This window comes from Acipenser ruthenus, chromosome 6 (genome assembly GCF_902713425.1).
Source record: "Acipenser ruthenus chromosome 6, fAciRut3.2 maternal haplotype, whole genome shotgun sequence".
Lineage (NCBI taxonomy): Eukaryota > Metazoa > Chordata > Actinopteri > Acipenseriformes > Acipenseridae > Acipenser > Acipenser ruthenus.
In genome coordinates this window covers 62,198,441-62,225,496 of record NC_081194.1, presented here as the reverse complement: position 1 = coordinate 62,225,496, position 27,056 = coordinate 62,198,441, and the positions used below count along the sequence as shown (strand labels likewise).

The 27,056-nt window shown below is 36.6% G+C and overlaps 2 protein-coding genes across 3 annotated transcripts; both read left to right on the top strand.

Annotated features, from left to right (window-relative positions):
* The first annotated feature begins 1,612 nt into the window (after positions 1 to 1,612).
* LOC117410496 (R-spondin-3-like) lies at positions 1,613 to 18,645 on the top strand. The gene is made up of 5 exons (XM_034017085.3): positions 1,613 to 2,433; positions 7,685 to 7,876; positions 9,268 to 9,414; positions 11,215 to 11,406; positions 17,718 to 18,645. The coding sequence occupies exons 1-5, from the start codon at positions 2,337 to 2,339 to the stop codon at positions 17,903 to 17,905; spliced, it is 816 nt and encodes a 271-aa protein (XP_033872976.3). The 5' UTR covers positions 1,613 to 2,336; the 3' UTR covers positions 17,906 to 18,645.
* A 2,777-nt stretch (positions 18,646 to 21,422) lies between these two features.
* Positions 21,423 to 26,744, top strand: LOC117410495 (E3 ubiquitin-protein ligase RNF146-B-like). Of its 2 annotated transcripts, none has more exons than XM_034017083.3 (2): positions 21,423 to 21,521; positions 24,896 to 26,744. In XM_034017083.3, exons 1-2 carry the CDS (start codon positions 21,472 to 21,474, stop codon positions 25,944 to 25,946), a joined length of 1,101 nt encoding a protein of 366 aa, XP_033872974.1. In that variant the 5' UTR covers positions 21,423 to 21,471; the 3' UTR covers positions 25,947 to 26,744. The 2 variants fall into 2 exon arrangements, with proteins under 2 accessions (XP_033872974.1, XP_033872975.1); XM_034017084.3 differs by having other exon boundaries at positions 21,423 to 21,526.
* The last annotated feature ends 312 nt before the right edge of the window (positions 26,745 to 27,056 follow it).

Here is a 27,056-nt window from a genome sequence, read left to right as displayed (position 1 = left end):
GCCTTGTCATATCTCTTTGCCTGTTTTCATTCTTGTAAATGCTACCCAGTAAACTGTAAATGCCGCTAGCACCACATTAGGAGAATACTACAAGTTTTCTTTCTGTGTTGGTCTTCTAGCTTCCTGCCATAGATACATGCAACATAGGCTAGATCAGCCAAGTATGAGCTCGTAACATCTAGTGATCTAACAATTTGGCTCAAGTTACCTTTTGCTTTACTGGAAATATACAGCAGTGCTCTAGATGGATTTGAAGTTTGCTAATATATCACCACTTAAAAGATCTAGTCTATGTTACATACAGTATCTGTATTGCAGGCAACAACAATGGAAGAGCAGCTTCTGAACTAAAATACTTAAGACCTTTCTTGACACAATATTTGAATAATTGCAATAAAAAACACCCAGGATGATTGCAAACAGCAGAACTATTAGAGGACAGTAAAAAAGAAGAAAATGCAATTTAAATTACTTACTCTTAATCGGTTGTAAGGGGATTACTTAGTTCTTATGGATCTTGGTCACTAATTTATTCCTGATAAAGTGTGTATAAAATTGTGAAGTGTGTTTTACCTCTAAATTGAATCTAATATTACAACTGAATATTGTTCACAATGTATTGTTATGCAATTAAGAACTGCAGGCTGAAGCAAAACATATCAGGAACACCAGTGTGGGTTTTAGTACTGCACCCTTGCAACCTTTTATGATCATCTACAGGATCAAGGTCATATCTCATAACGAATGACCAGCGAGGTAAAAGAGTCGCCCTTTTTAATAATAAACCGGTATTCTATAAACCGACGCATTAAAGTATAATAACAACAATCGGTGTTGCATGCGTGAAAAAAAAACTGAGGATAAGACAGCAGTGGCTCACCAGGGAAATCCTTTTGCATGGAGGCAGTGGCTGGCTCACACAAGCCGACAATCTGGTCCTCTTGTAAGTCTAAATTGTAGCAATTTGTAAACAAACTCGAGCGCAGTAATTGCTTGCAAGGATAAAGCCAACAACGGAATAGGATAGCTTCATTCCACAACTGCCCCAAGTGTCTAATCTTGGCTTTACTTAGCTTAATATGGAATTCCACTGGGTTTGTTACGCACAGCTCACTGTCTATACAGAACTAAAAAAAAAAGTATATTTTAACAGCCCCTTTGGTAATTATACATAATGAAACGAAAACTTGATCCGATTTCATGTTGTAAATAAACATTAAAAATCGCAGAAAATAAACAGCACTTGGCATGTGTTTTGTTTCATTCTCTGATTGTCCAAAGATCATATCCCCCCAAGGCGTAAACTATGTTGTGTTTGAAAATATAAAAATAACAATGTTAACAATGTGGTTTATTGTATGTTTAACAAAAAAACAAATGCAATAAATAAATATAAAAGTTCCACAATATTGACAAAATACATTTAGGCCACAATACGATGGCAGAAAAATGCAAGTCTATAAAAAAAAAAGACTAGAAACACCTGAACCAGTGTTGCTGTAAAAAGAAAAAAAAGTTGTAAAATGAACACAAGGGTATCAGTCAGAGGGTGTAGAATGCTCTCCTCTGACGTGATAGACTCGCCCTCCAAATAAACTTTGGAGACCAGCGGAGGAGTTGAAGTCATGAAGCTAGTGTGCAGAGGAGGTCGAATGAGTCAGTCAAGTATCCAAATGAGGATTTGAAAGTAGATAAAATAAAATAAAACAGGAGCTATCAACAACATAGAGACCAAGCTGCTAAAAAATTAAAAATCGAGAAGCTTTTTTTTCTGAAATGATGTCAATGATGCTTCGGTGATGTGCATCTTCTTTTAAACCTGACCGACACAAGAAGCGTTGATGGTAAACCAAACCAAGTAACATAGGTACACCAGGGTATCAACGTAGCAAATGAAGACACGTTTCGTTCATGTCTTATTAACAACGAGAAGTCTTTACTAATTTAGATCTTATTTTTTTGTGAATTAGCTTTGCCACTGTGGATGACACTATAACCTTTATTTTTTTTTATTTTTATTTTTTACCAGGACTCATACAAGCGCGCATTTTAATGGAAGAAGAGGTTTTTGTCTCTTAAAGGGTAGCCTGATAAAAAAAATTTTTCTTTGAAAAGTCTACCTATGTGGATATTCAAACTTTTGCTGACTTCAAGATGTTACCTGCGAAATGGCCCGTTTATCGTGGGGCCCTGTTTAACAACATTTCTGTCAGAATTGTAAAAGCCTTGCGCACTTGAGTTTTGCTCAATTCTTGGATAAATAAATACACATATTATCTATTGTTGTTCTTGTTGTTGAGGACATTGATTTAAAGAAGAAACAAATCAAGGTTACTATGCAATTACAACTGATATCTTTGGTTTTAATCTTTTTACACTCTATGGAATACATTGACACCCAGCAAGCCTCCAGAATCAGGCGACATAGAAAATGTAAGTAGCCAACCTGCAAATTCATAAATACCAGACCTCATTTCCCTTTAATTAGTAACATAAATCATATTTTAGTTTTAATCATTATCTTCCATGTAAAACATTATTTATTTATTTATTTATTTATTTATTTATTTATTTATTTTTTTAATGGAAGGATGTTAAAGGAGCAGGTTATGCAGTTGGCATCTTTTTTGGCACTAAAACACATTTATTTTACAGTGCAATGGGTGGGAGGATTAGTTCATAATCATAAAGTTATAGTCTTATAAAGCTCACATTTTAAAGTTGGCGGTTAAAGGAAAGTTACTGTATTAAATTACCGGTATTGCAATTGCTTGATTATCACTGAAGTAATAACTCGATGTGAGTAAGATGGTTTCCCATATGTTTAATTTATTGTTTTATTTATGTATTATTATTTGATGTATACATTTTGATGGTGAAAAAAAAACAGCGCTTATTTGTTCTAATATCCTTAGCTTATTGTACTCTTTATAAATATAACGGATTTAATGGCTGCTAATGAACGAGTGAGTCCTGAAGGACCTCCTATAATTCAAGGGAATAGTCCAAGGTAAAGCGTAATGAATGACTTGGCAACAAAAAAAATGATGGAAAAAAAGAAAAAAAGATGACCAGTTTTCAAACTATGTATAGGCTACTGTCGTCCTAGCTTCTGTATAAACTTATATTTCAGTGATACCAATAAAATGCGCATCTTTTCAATTATGTTTAATAAACGTGTTCTAATAATACAATACCAAATACAAAAGACGGTGGTAAATGCTTAGTCAATCATTGCATTAATTAATATAATACAGACGATTCATTTAGTCGATTGTGTCTGATCTTTAAGTTCACGATTGCATGAAATTAAAACACTATATAATATTGAAAAATATTTATTTTGCGGTCATCGTTCACACACGACTTTATTATAAGGTGTGCTTACCGATTCAGGTTTGCTAAATAATTTGTCAATTGAATGAAAAAAAAGTGTTCTTTAGTAAAGAAACTGAACTTTTGATTGGTTTATTTCTTATTGGTTTGCAACCAATTTTGGAACAATGCTACTTAATGATTTATGAATAGGTTATATTATGTACATTGATTATCTGCTTTATAATGGATTCTTGTTTTTACTAGGGCAAGGAAAACTAGAAATAGAAAACAAAAAAGTTTAGCATGTGAAAGGAATGTCTACTGAATGCAACTATTATTTTACTTAATTGTCTCAAATTATCAAATAATGTCCAGAAATGTATGTTTGCTGGAATTCCAGTATTGTAATGACAATTAAATATACAAAGGAAAATAATGTATTTGTTGCATTTTTTTAAAAAATTGCTTTCTTTTCTGAAAATTAACCGTATTTACCGTTTCAACATGCTGAATAGCTAATATATTATCTATTATCTGTACCATTTCCTCGGGCTCTTTAGATCAATCGTCAACCTGTGTATCTATTACCTTCAGCTGGTTTTAATGCAGTCATAAACTCGATAGTTCGTCTATTCATTCAACATCTTTTAATGAAGCAAAGTCCTGAATCTTTGCTGTGTTCTTCTTGCCATTTAGCAGTGTTTGTTGGGATCGCTTTGTCCAGTGCGACACCTACTGTCTCAAACTGGTGGTGAAATCTCAAACTGAGAATGGAAGTAGAAGGACCTTCAAGAGTAGTAACTGTACATAACACCACCATGCCAATTATTGGTTAAATAATCAGTTTCATCATTTAGAAATCAGCTCAAATAAGTCGGTATATAAGACATGCTTTTAAGCATTAAAACACAACACATATTATTCTTTTTTTTAATTGTTTGAGATTAGAAACAAATTTGTTTCTAAAATAAACATTACTAAGTACAAAGTTTACAAACAGTTTTTTTTGTTTTGTTTTAAATCTGTTGCATAGGATGTTTAATTCTTAAGCAATGGCTTGCAGTGTAGTATCAAGAGAGAAAGAAGACCAGTCCCCATTAACAATGGGCCAGATAGGTTTGGCAAGTTGTACTGTATGCACAACTATGTTTCTAGAATTAGGTGCACATACTGTATGGGGTCCTTAGATTAACATACTAATTTGTGTCATTTTATATATTAACTTTTGTATTATTATATATTTGTTTTACTTTTATTAAAACCGAAATAAATATGTGCACACCTGTCCCACAACTTTTACTCATAAATGTAATAAAGCAAATAGGAGGAACCTTATTTACAGTAACGAGATACAGTGGGTATGATCAGTGCTCTGTCCAATTGCTGCCTAATTGTTTTAAAATAAGTATTTTTTTAAGGGAAAAAAAAAACAATTGGTATCTTGCCACTACATAGAAATATTCCCACCATCCTGTTAGGCAGGCGCAAAGAACATTGTATGCTTCAAAACCACATAATAACAGATAGTGTAAACCGATATGTACCTCTTTTCATTTCAGTAAGCTTCTAGTTAAGTAGGAGAAAGACCAACAATATGTTGCTACAATAACACTTGCTTTGGGATACAGTCTGAAACACACAAAAGACAATGTGTGGAAACAGCTCAACATCTTCACTTAAATGAACTACAAACAGATATGGCATCCTTGCTAATTATGGACAGTAAGCATATTTCCATTAGGGAAGGAAATTAATTTGTCTTGCTACTTCTAGACCAAGGGTACCCCATCACAGAATAAAGAATTTTATTAAAAACAAAGTACGAGCTGCTTCTGACAGAATGAATAAGCTAAGACATTAACAAGATTTTGTTCTGTGTCTTTTAACCACTTAAATCTAGTGCCACCTTCTTTTCTTTATGTGCTTTCTTTTTTTTAACATTTTGTTTGATTGTAATGCCACTTTTCCATGCATAATCCTAAAACACACATTGTGAAATGTGTGTTTGCAATTAAAAAAAATATCACATTTGTTCTATTTTTGGTGGTCATGATCTAAGCAACATACAGCTGGAAATTACTACCAAAAGATGTACTAAATCTATTTAAGTTCATGGTAACACACTATCACAAGAGCTCTTTGTGCATATAAAAAGGGACCTCAAGTAAAATACTGGTATTTTACTAATTACATAATGGTTTTAACCTTTAACCTCATAGGAGTATGGGCTTCCTCACCCACACATTGACCACATGGCACACAAAGCTTTAAAATAAGACAGTACATAGCAGGGTTTGAAGAGTTCTGGGATAGGAGAAATATTGAAGACTTGAAGAATGCAGCAGTTGCAGACTCTCATATTCTGGTATTTCTTGTGTTTGTACAATGTTTTGAAATGTTTATTGCTTGCAAAGACATTACAAATGATAACGTGATTAATAATATATGTGCCCCAAGCCCCAAATGACCAGCAGAAGCAAACACAAGGGCCCCAGTCACAAAAGCAAACATATATCAGGTTTGCTTCTTAAAAAAAAAAAATAATAATAATTTTGTGTGGGTTTTATTATAAGAAAAATACAGTGTTTAGATGCAGTGTGCCAAAAGCTATGATTACACAGTAGTTACTTTGGTCAGTCACCTTCAGATGAATTAGGTTTGGGATTCTTGTTGTATAGCACACATCCTGATTAAATAGCATTTTTCCTTATAAACTTTCATGAACCTTTTAAAGACTTGCGTGTTTTATCTGTCTCAATGAACAAAATGATGGCCTTTGTTTGTAAAAATGTACACGGAGACTCAAGTACTTGTATGTTTTTAATTTTGGGTTTGAATAAACATAAACCTTTGTACCGCAAACCTCGAGGTACTTATGCAACAGCAGTTCTTCTCCACCAATAACAGTCTGTATTCTTCAAGTCCAAGTTTCTGAGTTAAAAGCTTTGGCAGGCGCACACAAAGGCATTTGGACTGCAGTTGTAAGATTTTTGTATGTCCTATTTTCAGATATGTCAAACAGTTTAAAAATGATGTGTTACAAATCATGGGTGCCAGAAATGAAAAAGTTCATAAATGGCAAGTTTTGGGTCCAACAAAAGGAATTTTGGACAAGAATTCAGTTTATTGTGTGCATTGACTGCAGATTCCTTTCCAGGATTTCAGCTTTGAACAAACGTTGAACACATTTTTACGTGTTCAGTGATAGTGGAATGTCACTGTTTAGATCAATTGAATACAAACCCTTTGGGCTAGATTTTCAAAGAAAGCTATGTACTCCAAGTCACACCTTTTTTGTAAAGGAAAAAAAACAGTTCTAAAATGTAATTTAAAAAACATTCTTAAGACTATTTACAGGCCCCAACATTAAAGTCAATTATTTCTGGTTTGGTACCTTTATTGTGTGAGTTTTTTCATTTCTGAAAAAAAAGCACTATTAATGACAATGTCGAGTAAATAGCTTTGAGAATATAGGCCCCTAAATTGAGTGTTTAATGCATTTGAGAATAATAATAATAAAAAAAATAATTAATTAATAGCTGAAACAGTTGCCTGCATACTTTATAAATACAGTTTTTCTTGCCTGATGTGTGGTGTGAGATTCTTGGAAGTCTGTTTGATTTGTTGTTTTGCTCTGGTCGTAGTCTGAGAAACAGCTGTTCGAAGTTGTACAACTTAAAAAAAAAACAAAAAAAAAAACAATGGAATTCACCATACCAGTGTTTCACAGCATGGTTTTAACTAGATTAGTTGATGGTATTTAGGTAGAGCCTATTTAGACTTGTGAGTTAAGGAAATGGGTTTCTTTGTGGTTGTTTCGTTATCCATAATCTCTTTGGGCACAAACCCCATTTGTCTGTTTGCTTTTAAGAAGATTTATTCATCAGGCTAAGCTGTATCGAAATGCACTGCCATGTAAAAGAAAACCAAAAAAAAAAACAAGATTGATTCCACAATGGGAAAAATTCTCGAACAAGTAATGTGTATTTGACCTTAGGCAATGTTTCTAAACCGTGGTAATTTCAACGATACATGAGTTAAATTCAATATATGATTGCTGGAGTAACAAGAATAATTGGCTAGGCCATCAGAAATGTAAAGTAATAGAACATGAATCAAAATGATCAAAAGCTGCATACGGATGTACAAACTCTTCACAACACCTACAATGTAGGGCAACTACAATGTTTACTCAGGAAAGTGCACTGAGGTGCAACATCTTGTCTTTCAAATCTTCCCTTTGGCAGCAGCATGACAAATAAAACACTTCTGCAATACACAAACTCTGTGCATCACAATAAATAAAGATAACAGCAAGATATGATCTTTAACTGTTGTTGTTGGTTTATTTTGAATTTTTTTTCAGTACATCCTGGAGTTAGTCATGGTTGTCAAGGGGGATGTGCGACATGTTCCGATTACAATGGATGCTTGTCATGTAAACCAAGGCTCTTTTTCTTCTTGGAGAGGGACAGGATGAGGCAGACCGGGGTGTGCCTATCCTCCTGCCCGAGTGGTTACTACGGGACCAGATCACCAGACATTAACAAATGCACAAGTAAGTGTTGCTCGGCGTGAAAGTGGGTATTGAGTATAGTGAATGCCATTGAGTAACAAACACAAAATTAACAGCCACAGGATGCCTCAACAACAGCATTAAATAACCCATATAAAGGACTAGAAAAGAGAAGAATAAAGAATGGCGGTTATCCGGAGTGTAGTGTTCAGTATATGCAGCAGGTGAATGTATTTTGGAGCATTTTGGAGAAAATTCAGTTTCAGAATAGATTTCTTCCATACAGTAAACAGAGAATGGGAGTGTGGTCATGCTAAATAGAACTAGAAATATAGACAAAATAATTCTAGAAGACATAATGGTCACACTGAATCATAGGGATGTGTGTATTTTGTAGAATTAAGCTTTTTGAAATATGCGAAAGATAGTGAAAGCATGAACATAGGTAAATAATAAAAACGTGGCAAGCACTGGTAAACTATGGTAAATGCATAGTATAACCATGGAAACGCATGGAACATCTGTAGAAGTATAATGAAAGTGGAAAGTGTATGATTATCGAAATCTAGACAAATAGATGTCTAGAGAAAAAGCAGCTGAGAGAACTATTCTGTGGAAAAGTAATAATATATGGCAAAGCATGGTAAACTGTATGAAGGTACCCTCGTTGGGAAAGGGTGAAGCCAGTATAACACTGTGAAAATAGTACCAGTTCCATTTTCAGTGTAAGCATCTTTATTGTGTGGTTGCCATTTCATGTATGTGTGTGTTTTGGGGGTACAATTAGATTGACTACAATTAGCATAGAACAATTTATTTTTTTCCCAATCAAGGATGTGAAAAAAAGAGTACATCTCAAGATTGGGATAATAAATATAATGATAAATGTTTCTCATCTGTAAAACTGTACAGAGCTTCACTTTCAGGAGCTGGGGTAAGAGGTGCTGCATCAGCAGCAGACATCAAAATAAAACCAAATAAGAATGGCAGCAGTAACACTGTCTTGCGTAACACATAGTAAAACCATCATTATTAATGATCTACTTGCTATCACTTGTAATGGTAGCAAAATCAATTTAATTAATATTAACAGTGTTTTTAATTTTAAAATAGCAAATACTTTAATGCAAATGTTATTCATTTGAATCATGGCACATAACCTTGCAGAAAAGTTGCAAAATATAATTCTGATAGTACCATCACCATAATACCGGTTAATTACCCTGAGAACATCTTGCAGAACCGTTATTAGACCACAGAATAGCCAGCCATACCACCACAGCAGACTGGAACTTATATGGCACTACAGTGGAGTACCAGGATGTATATAATACCAAAGCAATGTCATTGAGAAGTTGTAGCTTTCCCTTATTGTACAGCTGCACCACACCATTCCATTTTTCTGAACTGTATGTTCCTCCCTTGTGTTCCAGAGTGTAAAGCAGACTGTGACGCCTGCTTCAACAGAAACTTCTGTACAAAATGTAAAGCTGGATTTTATTTACATATGGGGAAGTGTCTGGATGTTTGTCCTGATGGGTTTGAGCCCATCGGACAGCACATGGAGTGTACAGCTATTGGTGAGTATTCTTAAAATGGACTGAAGTTACATATTTAAAAAAAGAAGAAAAAAGCAGTTTATAACAAAAATATAAAATGTAAGTATTGCTTCTGATAATAATATAAACAATAGCAACACTGCTTGTGCAATCTTTACAATTCTTACTGAAAACAAAGTTTAAAAAAGGCTTATGTAACTGTGACAGGGTCTCACGTCACGTGCGTGGATAGCCGCTGTTTACAAAGTACAGAGAGACAACTGGGGGTGGAGTTGAAACGCCGACACAGGCGCGCAGGATTTATTAATGCAAAACTGAAAGTAAATAAATAAAGATGGTCATGTGACGTTACCAGCCATGGAAACGCACAGAGGACACATACAACAAGCTGTACAAAAGGCAAAATAAAACACAGTACAAAAACTACAAATAAAAAGTTCCCCAGAGGGCGAGCGCTAGCCTTAAAACGAGGCGTCCCGCTCCAGGAACTGGCTACACTACGTAACCCTCGCTATACATCACATGGGATCACAATCCCCTAACTAACCTACTCATGAGCCGGTATTCATACAACGACTCCTGCTGCTTCATACGGCCTTGGCTGGGCATTGCCTTCATAAGCACCGCTTGCAGTCTCAGGGTTGCGTAGCTGTCGTTCCTGCAGAACAGACCCTCTCCTCCCGAGTATACGCCGCTCCCCTCTGGCATGGCGTTGTAGTCGCCCGGAGCCATCTCCCGCGGATGTTTTTAAACTGACGGACACTTGGTAAAGACCCGCCCACCTGCTGATTGAGGACCAGCACAGCCAATCACTTGCTGCCCTTCCCCTCAACCAAGCATAGCAGGCAGCAAGTCTCAAATCGAGCGCCCGTCTGTAAACAATAAATGTAATTAAACAAATCAACTTCAAAACAACACACAATAAACCCATTTCCCCATACAAATTATACCAACACTAAATACACATGTGCAGGCAGTCGCCCTGCTACAGTAACATATTTAACATGGGGTATACTTTAGTTTCATTTATTTGTTTCATACCACATACATAGATCTATATCTACTTTACTGAATGTGGCATGTTGATGTTTCTGCTCCTTACAATCATTTTGGAGTTATGTGTTTCTTGTTAGGGTCCTCATTCCAAAAATGGGGGACCTTATGCGTTCATTGTGTCTGTCCGTATGTCTGTCTATCCATCCTTCTGTCTGTCTGTCTGTCTGTCACACGCTACATGGTGAATACAATAACTTTTTTCTTCATCAAACGTTTATCATACACTCCTATCTCTTAGGTTTATGCTAAATTTGGATAAACTCTCGATTTTATATTAACCCTGTATGATAATTCCTTGATTATCATTAGAAGACTACTTGTCTTAGATTAGAAGACTACTTGATTAGATTAGAAGACTACGCGGCGATCTGATTCAAACATTCAAAATCCTAAAAGGTATAGACAATGTCAGCCCAGGGAACTTCTTTGACCTGAAAAAAGAAACAAGGACCAGGGGTCACAAACGGATATTAGATAAAGGGGCATTCAGAACACAAAATAGGAGGCACTTTTTTACAAAGAGAATTGTGAGGGTCTGGAACCAACTCCCCAGTAATGTTGTTGAAGCTGACACCCTGGGATCCTTCAAGAAGCTGCTTGATGAGATTCTGGGATCAATAAGCTACTAACAACCAAACGAGCAAGATAGGCTGAATGGCCTCCTCTCGTTTGTAAACTTTCTTATGTTCTTATGTTCTTCTTATGATTATGAGGCCCCTCTGTATGTGGATACATCTTTTAATTTCTGCTTCTTCTCTTTCTCAGTGCACTGCGAGGTGGGTGAGTGGAGTCAATGGAGTCCCTGCTCAAAGAGAGGGAAAACCTGTGGCTTCAAAAGAGGCGAGGAGTCGAGGACTCGAGAGACACTGCGCATCCCCTCTGCAAGCGGAGACACTTGTCCAGCCACAAAAGAGAAGAGGAAATGTGTTGTGCAGAGGAGACAATGTCGCAAAGGAGGTAAGAGCTGTTACAGTTTTTTTTTTTGTCATTAATGCCAAAATAATTACAACTGGATGTAAAATTTATCAAACTGCAGGAATATTTGTATGTAGAAGAAGTAGTAAACCCCACTCCCCCAGAAAAACACATTCCATATATTGATTGACATACATTCCCTCATCGAGTTTGTCATAATACTGTACCAACCCTGCTGTAATCCCTGGTAATTCCCTCTGTGGCAGGTCTTTGCTCAACTACATACAGTTCAGTCTCTAGCTGTCTGCAAATTGTATTTCACCAAGTGAACCCATGTATGAACGCTTTGAACAAACCACAAGTGAATTATATCACCCAGGGAACCTCACTTACATCACAAATATTAACAGTAGCACAAGACAAAGTAGTATTCCAATCATTCCAACTACCGTTAACAGCCACATACACAGCTAGGTTTCAGATGGCACAATAACAATGTGTTTAAGGCCTCAGGCTAATGTACAACCTAATGCCATCAGTTAATCCTTTTAATTTGAGGAAGCCCTGGAGACACTGAAGTTAGACCTACAGCAGGAACCTTTATATTATTCTGACAGGTTGATCTCAGTAATAATTATAACATGTTAAAAGAAGCACAAAATACGGATAATGGAGAGCTTTGTTGCTCAGACGTCTGAAATTAAAAAAGGTTTACCAACTGGTGCACTCTCCTACCAGACAGAAACTGCCGTTAGGACATGACGTTTGTGGAACAATGTAAAAGTGTGTGCTGCTAATCCAACCCAATTGGCATGGGGTTTGCTTTTTTTATATTCATGAAAAAGGATAATTTATGTTTTTACAATTTATAGCAGTTTTTGACAATTTATAACATAAAAAGCTTTGCATTATTGTTACCTCAATTACAAGTAAATGTAAGAGGCATACATCCCCCGCTATGGAATTAAATACAACATAAGAGCGATCATAATCATGAAAAAGTAGATCATTATGACCTAAAATAAAATAAGTGTGACATACAGACTTACAGTCAGAAAAGCGCCTACATATTTTCTATGTACTTAAATGGCTAACTGGTTTTAGAGTAATGTTTCACCACAATTGCAGTTATCTATAGCACAACAACAATCAAATGCATTTATACACCCGATCTAAACAGGACATTAAACTATTCTCATTTAATTACATTGCAAGTGCTATATCTTATGGAATTTCTATCTGTGATTAAGTTAATAGTGTAAAACTCTACAATTCATTTTTTGATAAACAAGCTTTTGGTTTTTATTTTTTGGTGATTTATCAACTGCTAATAGAAGGTTCTTGAAAAAAGGCAGCCAAAACACCAAACGCCAAACATCACTGATAAAATGCATGATATTCAGTCAGAGACAATGTAACTCGATCCCATGGCCCCACGATCACAAATGTATAATTATTTCTTTAAGCAGCTCTGGAAAACAGCAGATGAAGTAAAAACAGCTACCAGCACAATTCTGCCAACTTATTTCCCAAAGGTGTAAAGGAAAAGTCAATCAATTGTGTAGCTGTGCACCCTGTTTAACTCTGTGTTATGTAGTAATAGGCAATGATTTGTAAAGAACTACCACAGGGTGTTTTATGTCTGCAATTTCGACCCTCTTGCCTTACACTTTCTCTCATGTATGCAAAAGAAAAACATTGTGAAGAGGAACGGTTCAAATGACTTGAAGGCTTAAGCTGGAGCCATTCTGATGGTGGTGTGTGCTGCTGCAGCTGCAAATGCGTGTTAAAGACACCAGTCTTGGTTAATGACCTTCCCTGTGTGATTATCCAACAGGCTGCTGTGCTTTAAAAATGAACTGTAAACTAATTACTATGTCCTCTGGCCTCGGGTGTTTATATTCAGCATACGCTATAGGGTCAAATGACTGACCCCAAGAAACATGCCTTGCAATAATTTGAAACAAGTTTCTGCTACAGATCCCTGTGTTTATTTGTTGTTTCTTTTGCCAAAGGGTTATTTTTTCCTCTCTCTTGTTGTTATTAGGGGGAAGTTTATATACTGAAATGTTTAATACCATCAGTGGTTTCCAAGTGCTGCATTGTAATCACAATCAGCAGCCACAAGAAGGCCTTTACAAATGTTCTCAGACTGTCTGTGCCCAAAAGGGTTTCAAACTTCTTGCTGTACCTACTGTGGTGAACTTCATTGAACCACACACAGCAGTAAATGAATAGATAACTAAGGTGAGGGGGTACCTCACATCCTGTACTAAAGGGCTGAAACCCGAAGAGCAAGGAAGCGATAAATATTTACCCTTGTGTTCCTTCCAGCTGCTTTACTCGCATGTTTATACAAAATTTCCTAATTTGTTCTCCAAAGTGTCATTTTTCTATCTGCCCTATCTCCAAGGCTTTAGTTGAAAAGAAAGCAGGCTTTAAATGGCTTCAAAATGTTACAGCATTCCTCAGACATGACAGGCTAAAGCCTTTAATCTTTGTATGGCTCCTGAAGAACACAGAGATGACACTACGTCTGCTCCCAGGATGTTGCCCCTTGTCATTAGCCTAATTGTGCTCCTCCGCATGTGAGATACAGAAAGCAAGGCAAATTGCCTGTGTTTGGAGCCTTGTGCAGTTTTTGTGCTTTTCCGTTCTTGTTTCGGCACGTTATTCCTATTTCTGCAAATATCTTTTTGTTGTTGACTATCAAGAGTAGCCCATAACTCTTTTTTTTTATACAGACTATAAACAGGTCAGAACTGGAAAGGTCACAGCTGCTTTCCCTTGGATCACCCATGCCAACCTATCTTTATAATTAATATTAATTAATGCCAGTTGACAGCTGTTTATTTCCCGGAGAAACACAACTATTTTAAAATCAGGAGTTGATTTACTTTTTAGCCAAGGAACTTGTACAAATGTTTTCTTCTATGCTAACTTTTCCTGTAAAGCTAACACAACACATTTACAGTAGTAGGTTATTACTGCACTACAAAAGCAGTACTGATAGTGTGTGTTGTAGAAAATGTTTACTGTTGCATTACAAAATAGGGTAAAACTATAGGAAACTAGGTCAAGCTGGCAAATGTTTCAGCTAGCCCCTTCTTCAGAGTAATGAGGACACAGTGGAAGGTGCTTGTCGAAATCTTTGTCTACTTGAATTAGTCTCTTATAGTTTTACCTTAGAATTCTGACACGTTTTGAAGTAATGGATGAGCATGGTAGAAGATATACTATACCCTTCAAAAAAAGAAACGCATAGCAGATATTTTTTCTTCAATCTCTTAAAAATTGCAACAAAACTTGATCAAAAGAATTATATTTTATTTAAACACATTTTGCTGACATTGTCTCAAAAACGCATGACATACGCCAAAACACGTGACTATTAAAACCATTTGTTTAAGACTTGCAATATTCACGTGCATTCACTGCATGTGCAACATGCCTAGATGTGGCTATAAAAGTGGAGGGTTCTCAGCTTGCATGTCTTATGGGTGTTCGCTGTAGACACATTTGAAGTTATGCCTAGACTTACCGAGTCTCAACGGAATAATGCTATTGGACACTTGCCTTCTGAATGTTTCCCAGAGCACTATAGGACGACTTTGGCACCGATACCAGCAATGTGGAACAACACTTGACCGCCCAAGATCCAGTAGACCATGTGTGACGACAGCAGCCCAGGACAGATTTATAAGCCTACATCATTTACGTGACAGGTTCACCACTGCAACCTCTACAACATCTGCAGTACCAGGAATGCGTTGAATTTCCGACCAGACTGTCAGAAACCACCTACGGGAGCCAGGTATCCGAGCAAGAAGCACAGTTAGAGGCATGATTCTTACGTTGCAACATCGTCGACTACGACTTCAGCGGTGTCAATCACAGAGTATGGCCCATACAAAGATGGAGAAACGTGCTGTTCAGTGATGAATCCAGATTTCTGCTTCGACATGCACATGGAAGAACCTGGGTATACAGGCGGCGTCATGAACATTTTGCAGACAACTGTGTGCGACAGGTTGACAGATTTAGTGGTGGGAGTGTCATGGTGTGGGCGGCAATCTCAGACAGTGGCAGAACCAACCTTGTTCATGTTCAAGGCAACCTGACAGCTCAGCGCTATTGTCATGAGATCATACGGCCTCATGTGATCCCATTTATCAACCATCGTAACATCATTTTCCAGCATGACAATGCACGACCGCACACAGCCCGGGCCACCACAGATTTCCTCATTCAGAACAATGTTCAAGTGCTTCCTTGGCCGTCTTGATCACCAGATCTGAACCCCATTTGTGGGACGAGCTTGATCGACGTGTGCGACGATGTCACCCCGAGCCACAGACGTTACAATGACTTTTCAAGGTACTTGAGCAAGAGTGGGTTGCCATTCCCCGGTAGGCTCTGATTCGATCCATGGGCAGGAGATGTCAGGCCATCATCGATGCCAATGGTGGGCATACCCATTACTGATTTCTGTTGACCTTGAACTTTGTTTGAAAGTGACTTTATTGAATGTCTTAATGATTTCTGTAAAGGTTAAGGTTCTTTGGAACTGTCTATTTTTACTATGCAAACTGCCATACTAATGCTATAATGATTTATTCGAAGAGTATATATTAGAATGTTTTCAGATAGAAAATAACTTTTAAGTGGTGTAAATACTGTATATCTAATACTGTAATGTACTACTGGTACACTTTATATATGAATTTATGCAGACAGCCTCTGTGGCTTAAATAGTAGACAAATAACTAAAGTTCCATGTATATCCACTCAGAACAAGAACCAGTCATTGCAATCATAGCTCTTCCTCGGAAACTTCTCAATTTCAACACAGTGGGACCTATGATGATGGCTTTGATTACTAACTTTTCCTGCCCTAACGAACTTAAGGAATCTGAGGAGAGCTTCGTGTGTATCTGTGTAGGCTGATATTTACCCTATGAGAAGCCTTCTTTTCAACGGATCGTGTGCGCTTGTGCTGTAGATTGCCTTGGAAAACGTCTCCTAGCCTTGTTAAAAGCCTATTACCCTATTCTGTCCCCAGGTCACAGAGCTCATACTGCTCTCAATTGATGCTTCTTCGTGCTGCATTAAACCTGTTAGTGTAACTGGCCTCAGCTTTCGTTTTTACAGTTCTGTGGGTAGGGAGTTTTAAATAAACAAAAAAAGTTACTTTATGAGTATACTCAAGCAGTTACCAGGGTAGTTCCAGTTGTATCTTTTCACCAGTAACCCCCCCCCCTCCCCCCCCCTTGTTATTTCTAGAGTGCAGACTAAACATACAGCTGTGATACACCACAGCATCACATCATTTGGATTTCTGGAATGTTTTAATCCGTGTAAGATGATGGAAGTGTTCCTGGTCAGAATTCTTAGCCTATTGAGGTTTATGTGGCAGACTGACTGACTCAGCTAATACAGCAATGCAGAGTAAATTAGGCAGTGAGACTCGGTGACAGCAGCCTGGTGAAGGGAAAATGGGGCACTATTACAAACAACAACATTTTTAAAGTGCACAGTACTGAGGGGTGTATAACTGAACGCTATCTATGTTAAATTAAAAAAAATAAAAACGGTTTTGTTTAGTCTCCTCCCATGTTAGATAAGAATACCACATTATTATTATTATTATTATTATTATTATTATTATTATTATTATTATTATTATTATTATTATTACTACTATTAGTAGTAGCAGTAGTAGTAGTCGTAGTAGTGGTAGTAGTAGTAGTGGTAGTAGTAGTATTTTTTACTATTGTTTTTACTATTATTATTATTATTATTATTATACAGGTACAATGTCAAGGCAGCATTTTATAATAATGTACTGTACTGTATATCACCAGTATTGTGGCATATATAACTGAGGAGCACCACTTAGTGGTTACAGGCAGTTAATGCATTTAGTGAACAAATCAGATGCATTATTTATTCCCAACTCCAAATCTGATAAATTATTTCTGTCCAACTGCAAATCAGGTTTAAAGTTAGAGGATGTTCAAAGGGTTAAGCCTCCCATTGTACAAAGCTTACTTTAGAGTTAACATCGTACAACTACACTGCAAGCAATTAATTTTCTTGTACCATCTTACCTCAAGGAATCACCTGAAGGAAGCACCAGTCATGCCATAATGTTAGGCTTCTGTCATTGCGACCTATTTTGTGCAAATGCAAAAAGGCAGATTTTCAGAGAACAAAAAAGTAATTTTAAAAGCATAAAACTAGGAAGACACTACAATTACTTTGTGAATCATTTACACATTTGCAAAGGTTTTGAAAAAAGAATGATGTCAATGATCAAGTTAATAACTTTTAATCTCTGCTTTTCTGTCCAGAAAGGAAAGGGGGAGGTGAGAGAAAGAGAAGGCCGAATAAAGAGAACAAAGAGGAGAACCGAGAGAGCAGGCAAGAAGAAAGGGACACTGACAACAGAGAGGAATCAGAGAACAAAAACAAGACTGAACACAGGCGACGAAAAGCACAGAACAAACAACGCATCTCTACAGCTGGGAGCACAGTATAATAACAGCCTCAATGGATTGTTAAGGGTCAAGATGCTGCTACCTGTACATATAAATATATACTGTATATGCACATGGAAAAGACATTATGGAATTGGTGGCAATGTGGAGGGCATCAACAAGAATTGTCTTGATTCTTTGCCCAGTACAGACCCTATTAAAAGACTTAGAATGCTACAACTAATAAGACTTTAAGAATGTTGAGTTCATTCCATAAAGAACCTTTCTTTCAAATTGGTATTATAATTGTCAAATTGCTTTTTAAGGGCCAGGTCCTACAGCACATGAAAGGTTTGGATGTAGCTGTTGTGACAGTATTTAGATTTGCTGTAGATGTCTAATTATAACTTGAGTAAATTAAAACTGTGCTTTTGAGACTTTATTTACACACAAACATTAAAAAAAAAAATTAAAAAAATTCTGTGACTGCATGCTGATCGGTAAATCTGTGGATGACGGTATAAATAAATATATCCAACACAGGTCTAATGATCATTCATTTTTATGGCATTTCTCAAGATAATGTATTAAGCATATGCTTTTCCGTCTAAACGATATGTCCATATCATATATGCTCGTTTCCTGCTAGTATATCTAGGTCCTGTGGCTTTGAGCTAAATCGTGTGACATGAAAAGCCACTAAACAGATCAAAGCACCTGTATGTCAAATAAAATTATATTGGATTTATAGGTTTCCTATATGTGTGCCTTTTTCTGTCTTCTGTTTGTATTTAAGGAGGTTTTCTACAGTACTCATAAAGTGGACTCTGTATAGCCAGGATTGGCTCATATTTGTTTCATGGCATAACTAGAGGTTCTGGGCTAAGTGCAAAGTGAGTGTTTTAAAGTGTTTATTCAGAATTTTCTTCTGCTTTGCAAGACATGTTAGTGCAATCGACAGCAGAGTAACTCATGGGAGCCACCCAGCCTTGCCACAAACCTCCCTCAGTTTCCTAGTCAAAATGGGTAATACTGCGACTATTTTTAATTATAAACGGGTTTATAGACATACAGTACTTTATTTTCCCCCAAAGAGAACCCAAATGACTAATTTATTTTGCCCACCATTTCCTTTTAAACAAATGTAAAACATATTTTAAATCCTTGTGTTTTTCACATTTAAGATGCAGTGCCCCCATATGATTTAAAAATATATATGTTTTCAGATATTTCAGACTTTAGTTTGTTGATATAAACCCCAGGTGAACATATCAGATTTGTAGGTACTGTAATATCTCCTTTAAGATTATCTTTAAAACAGAATCACCACGTACAGCAGGGTTTAGTTTACAGTGTAGAAATGCTTCAAGAAAAATAAAAGAAAATACCTTTAAAATGTAAAACAAAATGGGGAAGCCACCAAGGTCACCATTATAGAAATTTAATGTACTATACTATGGTAATTGCATGGTAAAGTATAAAAGAAAAATCAAAATAATATAACCTTATTGCATTGGATGCCTGTGCTTGTCAAGTGTTCGCTTTTCGCTACTCTTTTATAATCTCTGATTTATGGTGTTCAGGATGGAAGAAAATCTGTTTCTCCTCCCTATTTGCTCTGGGGCATGCACTAAGCTTCACAGGCTTTATTCAGAGAATTGAAATGGATTACAATGTGCGGTCAAAGTTTGAACAGGTGGTACTGTTATGCCTATCATTAGCATGATTGCACCATTTTCTTTGAATAAGACAATTACAGTATCTTCCAGCTGTGTCTGCGCTGAAAGAATACGAAGAACAACAGATAGTATCAGAAGATACAAGTGTCTGTCATTCCCCTTTCAAAGTACTCTTTGGGCTAAAGTCTCAAAGCTTTACTCCAAATCATCATTAGTACAATTTTTTCAGAAAGGAAAAAATGCACCGAATAAAGTTATCAAACCAGAAATATACAACACAGACATTAACTTGTTTTGTTTTTGAGATTGTAAGAAAAAATAAATTGATTCATAATTATTTGGAGCAAATAGCTTTGAGAATGTAGCTTTTGTGTGTTTACAATTTTTAAACTTTTGACATTTATAACAAGTAACATTTTAATGTTTCAAAATTAGAAGTAAATTCTAGAGGACTGTGACTTTTTCTTTCTTTTTTTTAACAATGCATTACTTTCCCTAGCTTTTTGCTTTGTTGTGTGTATTCCTGCTATATCTTTTTCAACATAATGGTGATTTTTTAAAAATGTTTATTAACATATCCTTGTTTACAAATCAGTTTTGACCAGTTGTTTTCGTTTCACATCGGTTATGGGTCTTATCAACAGAATGGCTTCTGAATTCACAGCATCAGCGGCTGCAATCCAGCCTGTTCAATCACAAACATTTAATTGGTTCCCGGTTCCTCTCCCACAGTTCAGCATTTTGATTGGTTCCTCTATCCTACATGCTCACTACGGCACAGGTTCAGAGGGATCAGAACAGGTTATGAATATGCATAGTCTAGACTAGGTGGTGCAGTCTGGCTATTACACTTGCTTAAATACAGCTAGCTGTACAATATACTGTAGGTACCACATGTGGGCAAAAGAAGGCTCCATATACCCATATACTGTACATGTACAGGACAGTTCAAGAACACTCCAGGGAAGGAGTAGCATATGTTCCTAACAATAGGCTGTAGGGATGAGAACATTTTACACATTATTGTCATACAGGGCAAATGTTTCAGCATAATTTGATGCTCGATGCTATAAAATATACCAATTCACCATGAAGTGCTTGCAATTCCTCTGGATTTACAATGCTCCACTGTGGCTAAAGTAATCAGAATATGTCAGTGAAAAGACAGAATAACATTTTTTTCCTAACAGTTTTTGATATACTAATAAGATTTAACAGGATCGTACATGGTTGATTCAATATGCCCATATACAGCACACAGCTCCAGAACATTCTTCTAAAACAGCATCTGACAGAGGTCCTGAACTTATGTGAAATTGTCATAATTCTTTTAGTTATTACTTTACTTGTGTTTACAATAACTCCACTGAATATCAGCTAATGAAATATACAGTACTAATGTGAGACTGACACATGGGACCACATTTTTGTGCTTTTATATATATATATATATATATATATATATATATATATATATATATATATATATATATATATATATATAAAATTATTTATGTGTAGAATGTAATAAAAGAGAAAGTATACCATGTTATTCAAATTTAAATCCAGCTAAATGGATTAAGAAAATAAAATGGTTTTGGAAAGTCAACGAGACGGCTTATATATATATATATATATATATATATATATATATATATATATATATATATATATATATATATATATATATATATATATATATATATATATATATATATATATAAACTTGCACTTTGGTGTCACCATTTAAAAAGGCTGTTTTAGGACTATCACAAATCGCCCAGGCATTTCTCCCTTTGATTCAGACCTTGGCATGTAACTGTTTAGCAACTCTCGATTCCCAAACATCAGCATGATACCGTATTGGCATTTTTCCACAGAAACAGGCTGACATTTCAGAACGCCCTGACGTATATGAACACGCAGTTAGCGTCACGACGCTGCGGTCGATGCGTAAAGTTCCCGTCGTTGCTGTTTTTGTGAAGGAGCAGAAAAAGAGGTCTGGTGAGTGATTTAATAAATCCATTTAGCTTGGTAATTACATTCAGTTTATTACAGACTTTATGTGCGATGCAGAAAGTCTTATTAAAAAAGCAGGCCAGTTTCAGAGAAGTAAAAATGTCTGTGCGGGGAGTGATGCAGTCGAGGAAGGCAAGCACTTTGGAATAGGATCCGTTTTAGACAACAGGTTTATTGTTATTGTTTTGCGAAGGGCAGTTGCAACCATTTAATCAACGACAGCAACGAGAGTGTTTTTTTTCTTTCTTTTTTTTTTTTTTTTCAATACAGTAACCTCTTAATAACCTCGTACCTCGTAACCCAGGACAAAGTTACCCGTTTGTTGATTGAATTTCTCAAATATATTTGGCCTCCATCATTTTAGTTATTACTGGGCAGCAGTATAATCATTGTCGCCTGGATGTAACAAACTGTCCGATGCTAAGTAGCCCGTGAAACTAAAGCCACTGTAGTTTCACAGGTAATGTAATATGTTGTGTTCTATTTTTAGCTTTCGTTGGTTACTGAGGAAAGATGCATTTTGAACATGTTTTCGACGGGATAGCGCATTTGTTGTTAAGAACATGGTGACAATGACATCCATTTTCGGTTTTTTTTTTTTACTGTATTATTTTACATGTAACACAAAATTGGCACCAGGCAAGGTTATTTTTGCGTTAATTAGAATACAGTAAGGCGATTGATGTAGGTGTCTGATCAGTGCATTGTGATATCATTATTGACACCAGAAAGTGAACGCAATAATCAGTTTCACTAGATGGACAGATAGAGATATAATCAGTAAGTATATATACTATTGTCATTAACCTGCAGATGTGTTACGTTCTGCAGTGAGTAACACAGGGCATGACGTTAAGGTCCTGAAGAGCAAGGCAATGTTGCCTTCGTTGGGCGTGAAAATTCAGGGGCAGTTCTAGGGGGCAAAACATAAATCCAACCCAAGGGCACCAAGGCGATTTTATACTCATTCATATAACAAAAAAGAATTACAGAGAACCTATTATGTTTGTGATGACAGTTTTATTTAAACAAACACAGATCAATGTTTTATGAGTGATTCACACACTAATTGTTACAAAAATAAAATATAGGTCACTTTTCCATCAATCATCAATTTCTTAGAACAATTTAATTGACTAGTTAAGCAGTCATTTTTTTTCAATTTAAGTAGTAATGTGTTCAATTAAGTAATGTAGAGGTAATTTGGAACAAAAACCTGAACACCCTGCAGCTCTCATGGACCAGAGCCGACCACTCCTGATTTAATTGAACAGATTAACTTGCTAAATTGATCAACAACTTGCATTCTTCAGAAGCTGATGATTAAGTGTTACCAGTGAAACCTGCTGGATTGTGGCTCTCCAGGACCAGGGTTGGCCACCCCTGGACTAGACGCTTAGATATAAGCCTTAGCGATACAACTACACAAATAAGCGATGCAGTGAAGGGAAAGTTAAGAAATAGAATTTGAAACGTATAAACTCTAAAGAAGTGGTTAAACGTCGTATAACCGGTCACGTGACATTTCACCAAACGCATATTTTTGTATGTATTCATTTTAGTAATTTATCATCACATACAGCAGTCCGTCACGTATTCTGACTGCTGTGGTGCCACAGTAAGGGCAGATATTATAAAAAGAAAGCGGTTTGACAATTGCCTCCAAGTAGCTTTTCTAATTTATTCAACAGAAAGATTGACACAGGGGCGGGTTTTGTTCGATCTAGCACTTCATTGGTGCACTCTGTCTTCATCCTGTAGTAGGCGTTGTATGGTATCAAGTCCATGGGGTAAGAAAGTTAATAAGCGATTTTTTTGATGTTTGTTATATATTTTTAATAAAATGGCATTTCTAAACAAAGGAACGAGGCAAAGCCACGTTTGGAAGTATTTTGAGGATACCGGACAAGAAAGCCGCGGTACCTAAATAATTATGCCAAACAAAATTACCGTACCACAAAAGTACATTAAATGCTTCACCATTTGAAATGGAAATATTCAGAAATTACTGTGGATGGAGTTACTGATTGCAGTAAAAAGCAAACATCCATAATAAACAGAACACTCCAGATGGCCACTGACATTTATTTAGCCCTTGCATCCCTGTGACTTTTTTTCAATATTATTTCAGAGAGCACATAAGTGTAAATAAATTATAGACTTTAATTTACCAGTACACTTTTATGCAAATCGTTTGTTTAAAAAAAAAAAGAAAAAAGAAAAAAAAGAATCCTTTATCTATGTAATTTGTCAACAGAAGGATATTTAAAAATAAAAAAATAGATTTCCTGTTTGTGGCACCGATCCCTGAACATTAGGTAAATCCTAGAACACTTCACTGCTGCTTTAGACAGCTCTTCTTTCTCCTTAAACATTTTTGAGTTACCATAGTATGTAGCTCACAGACGGAAAAATCAGTGACACTGCCAGTGAACACGTGTGATTGAAAATTCCTGGACGCGCAGTCATATTGAGCTCAGTCTAACAGCGTCCCTCCATCTGTTTGCCCGTTATTAACCAATGATACAGTACATCTTTCTCGTGGCTTAGTGCTGGGAGGTGCACATTAAAAAGAATGGCAACAATAATACATTATGATAATGAGTCATTTTCTCACAGGATGAGATTAGACAGAATTAAATTGAATTGTGACAGAACGGGCCAGCTGATGCTGAGCAAGTTTGTGAATGGGTTGTAGATCAGATGTGCTGGTGCTGAGGGACACAGACAGCATTGATGGACGGGCTTACAGGCAACTTTTGCCATACAGTTTTTTTTATTTGAGAGGCATTGCGGCAAGCAGCTTGGACACTCGGCAATTGCCGTCAGTTATTTCGCACCCTGGTAATGTCTTACCGAAGATGTAAGCCATTGTGGGAACAAAGGATGATCACATAGTTGACACACCCAGATGTGTGAGGTGACAATTTTATGGTCCTCTGTCACATAGTCTACTGTTGCTACCTGCTAGGAATTATTTGCTTGGAGTGCATACTTTTCCTCAACATATTTTTGAATTGGTAAAGTGGCTTTCAAGCCCACATGTATGTTTGAAATTGCAGAATTATTTGATGAAGAGTGTCAAATGTCATGTTACTTACAGATTATTATTATTTTTTTTATGTATGCTGACATTTAACACAATTTAATAATCAGGAGAGGGTTTTTAATAACAAACTCTCTTCATTTCACATTATTGCCTGTTGCAAGCTATTCAACATTGTCAGCTTTTTCATATTATATATTGTGAGCGAGAAGATATACTGTTACTACTATGGCTGTTTATAGCTAGTATTTTATCTGTTTTTGGAGTTTAAGTATTTTTTTTGTCTCTCTCTTATTCTGCAACTGTAGGATGGCTGGCTGTGGTGAAGTCGACCATACAGTAAACATGCTTCCTGCTAATCGGAAGGTAAATGAGGCCTGTTCAAACTCAACGCCTTCTCTGACAGTCCCAGAATGTGCCATATGCTTACAAACATGTGTTCACCCCGTCAGACTGCCTTGTAGACACATCTTCTGCTATCTTTGTGTGAAAGGAGCTTCGTGGCAAAGCAAACGGTGTGCCCTGTGTCGACAAGAAATCCCAGAAGACTTTCTTGACAAGCCCACGCTGCTGTCCCCTGAGGAACTGAAAGCAGCAGGCAGAGGCAATGGAGAGAACGCATGGTACTACGAAGGCAGGAATGGCTGGTGGCAGTATGATGAGCGCACTAGTAGAGAGCTGGAAGATGCTTTTTCAAAGGGTAAAAAGACTACAGAAATGCTCATTGCAGGATTTCTGTATGTGGCAGACCTGGAGAACATGGTTCAGTACAGAAGAAACGAGCATGGTCGGCGGAGGAAAATTAAACGAGACATTGTAGATATTCCCAAGAAAGGTGTAGCCGGACTTCGGTTGGACACGGACTCCAACCCTGTAACAGTGGCTCGTGAAAATTCAGCAGATGGGGCAGATACTACAGCAGTACAGGGGGCTACAGCTACATCGACTCTGGTTGCCACTTCTGCAAGACCACCAACCTCTCTAGGTGGCCAGCTGACGAGTCCTTCACCTTCCCCTGATGCCAGTAGCAGCTTGGAAAACTCTTTTGTCCAATTACAGATCGGTAATCAAAGTGTGACCGACAGAGGAGAGGGAGAGGAGGTAGATGATGATGTAGCTCTGTCTCATGGATCTTCTGCTCCAAACACATCTGTTGATGAGTCAGAGTCTGAAACTAGCAGTGAGGTAGAAGAGGAAGAGGAGGAGGTAGATGAAGTGACTGGTGATCAGGCTCAATATGCTTTGCATACTAGACAAAGACTGCTCCATCATGATAGACCATCTCCTAGGGGTGAGCCTGGTAGCAGCAGTGTAAGATCTAGGAGGCCTGATGGACAGTGCACTGTAACTGAAGTTTAACTGTAAATGTTTCAAAAAAACTTACTGGAATAGTTGATGAGATTCTCGGCCAATATTGCACTCGGGAACGAGAACGTTTCTATAACCTTTTTATTTTGTTTTTGAAATCTGATGGGCACTCCCTTAATTAAAAAAAAAAAAAAAATGAATATAAAGCTAACTTTTGGAGGCCTCTTACAGAAGACCATACATTTAATGAATGACCTAGCTTGTAGCCAGTCAAAGTACGAAGTTATGTGGAGAATTTGTTTCTTTCAGCCATCGGGCTAAGTGTTTCTTTCTAAAACAAATCTTTAATTCCCCCACCCAGCCCAGATTAATATTCTGAAGTCTAATTGGTGTATTTCATTAAAAAAGCATAGTCTTTAGATGTTAAATTCATGTGTAATTGTATTGTGCTTGTCTGTTTCATTACTTGTGCATGTGTCATTGTAAGAGAATACTAAACACTTTTGTCAAAAAGGAGAAATGTTTAAGAGCAAGTTTGAAGAACTGTCATTGATGGCGTCTATGATCTAATCAGCAAAGCGATGTGTGCTAAGTGATAACATTAGTGGTAGTCTGTACAGCCTGCATACCAGAAACATAAGGGGATGTCTTTTTTGCATTTTGAAATTTGTGTAACAATTTTTCACATTTCTTACAAAAAGTATTGTTACATGTCCCTTCCATTCAAGTGTCTGTTTCTATTCTAAAAAAATGCTTTTTTTGGTTTGTTCTGTTTTTTGGTTGTATTTGCTTTAATGTAATATTTTGTTACAAAATTTGTAAGTTAAAAATAAAGTATTTGTCAGCTTATCAACGCAAATGAAACACTTTCTAGCATCTTTAAGCTGTAATACCCACAAAGATTTATTTTCAAATTATTTTCTAACTCATACAATATGCTGTGTGTAAATGCCAAGGCTTTTAGATTCACATGAAAGAGGCACACAACACACACACACTATTTAAATCCTATGAAATTACGCTGATAGTAGGACATAATGTAGCACGATGGTTATCTGAAAATTGTGTTTTGACTGCTCTCCAAGTTGGCAATACACTAAGTGTGTATGCAAGGCTTGAGCCAAGATTGAGTGTCGATTTTTTTACCTGCTTGCTCTTCAG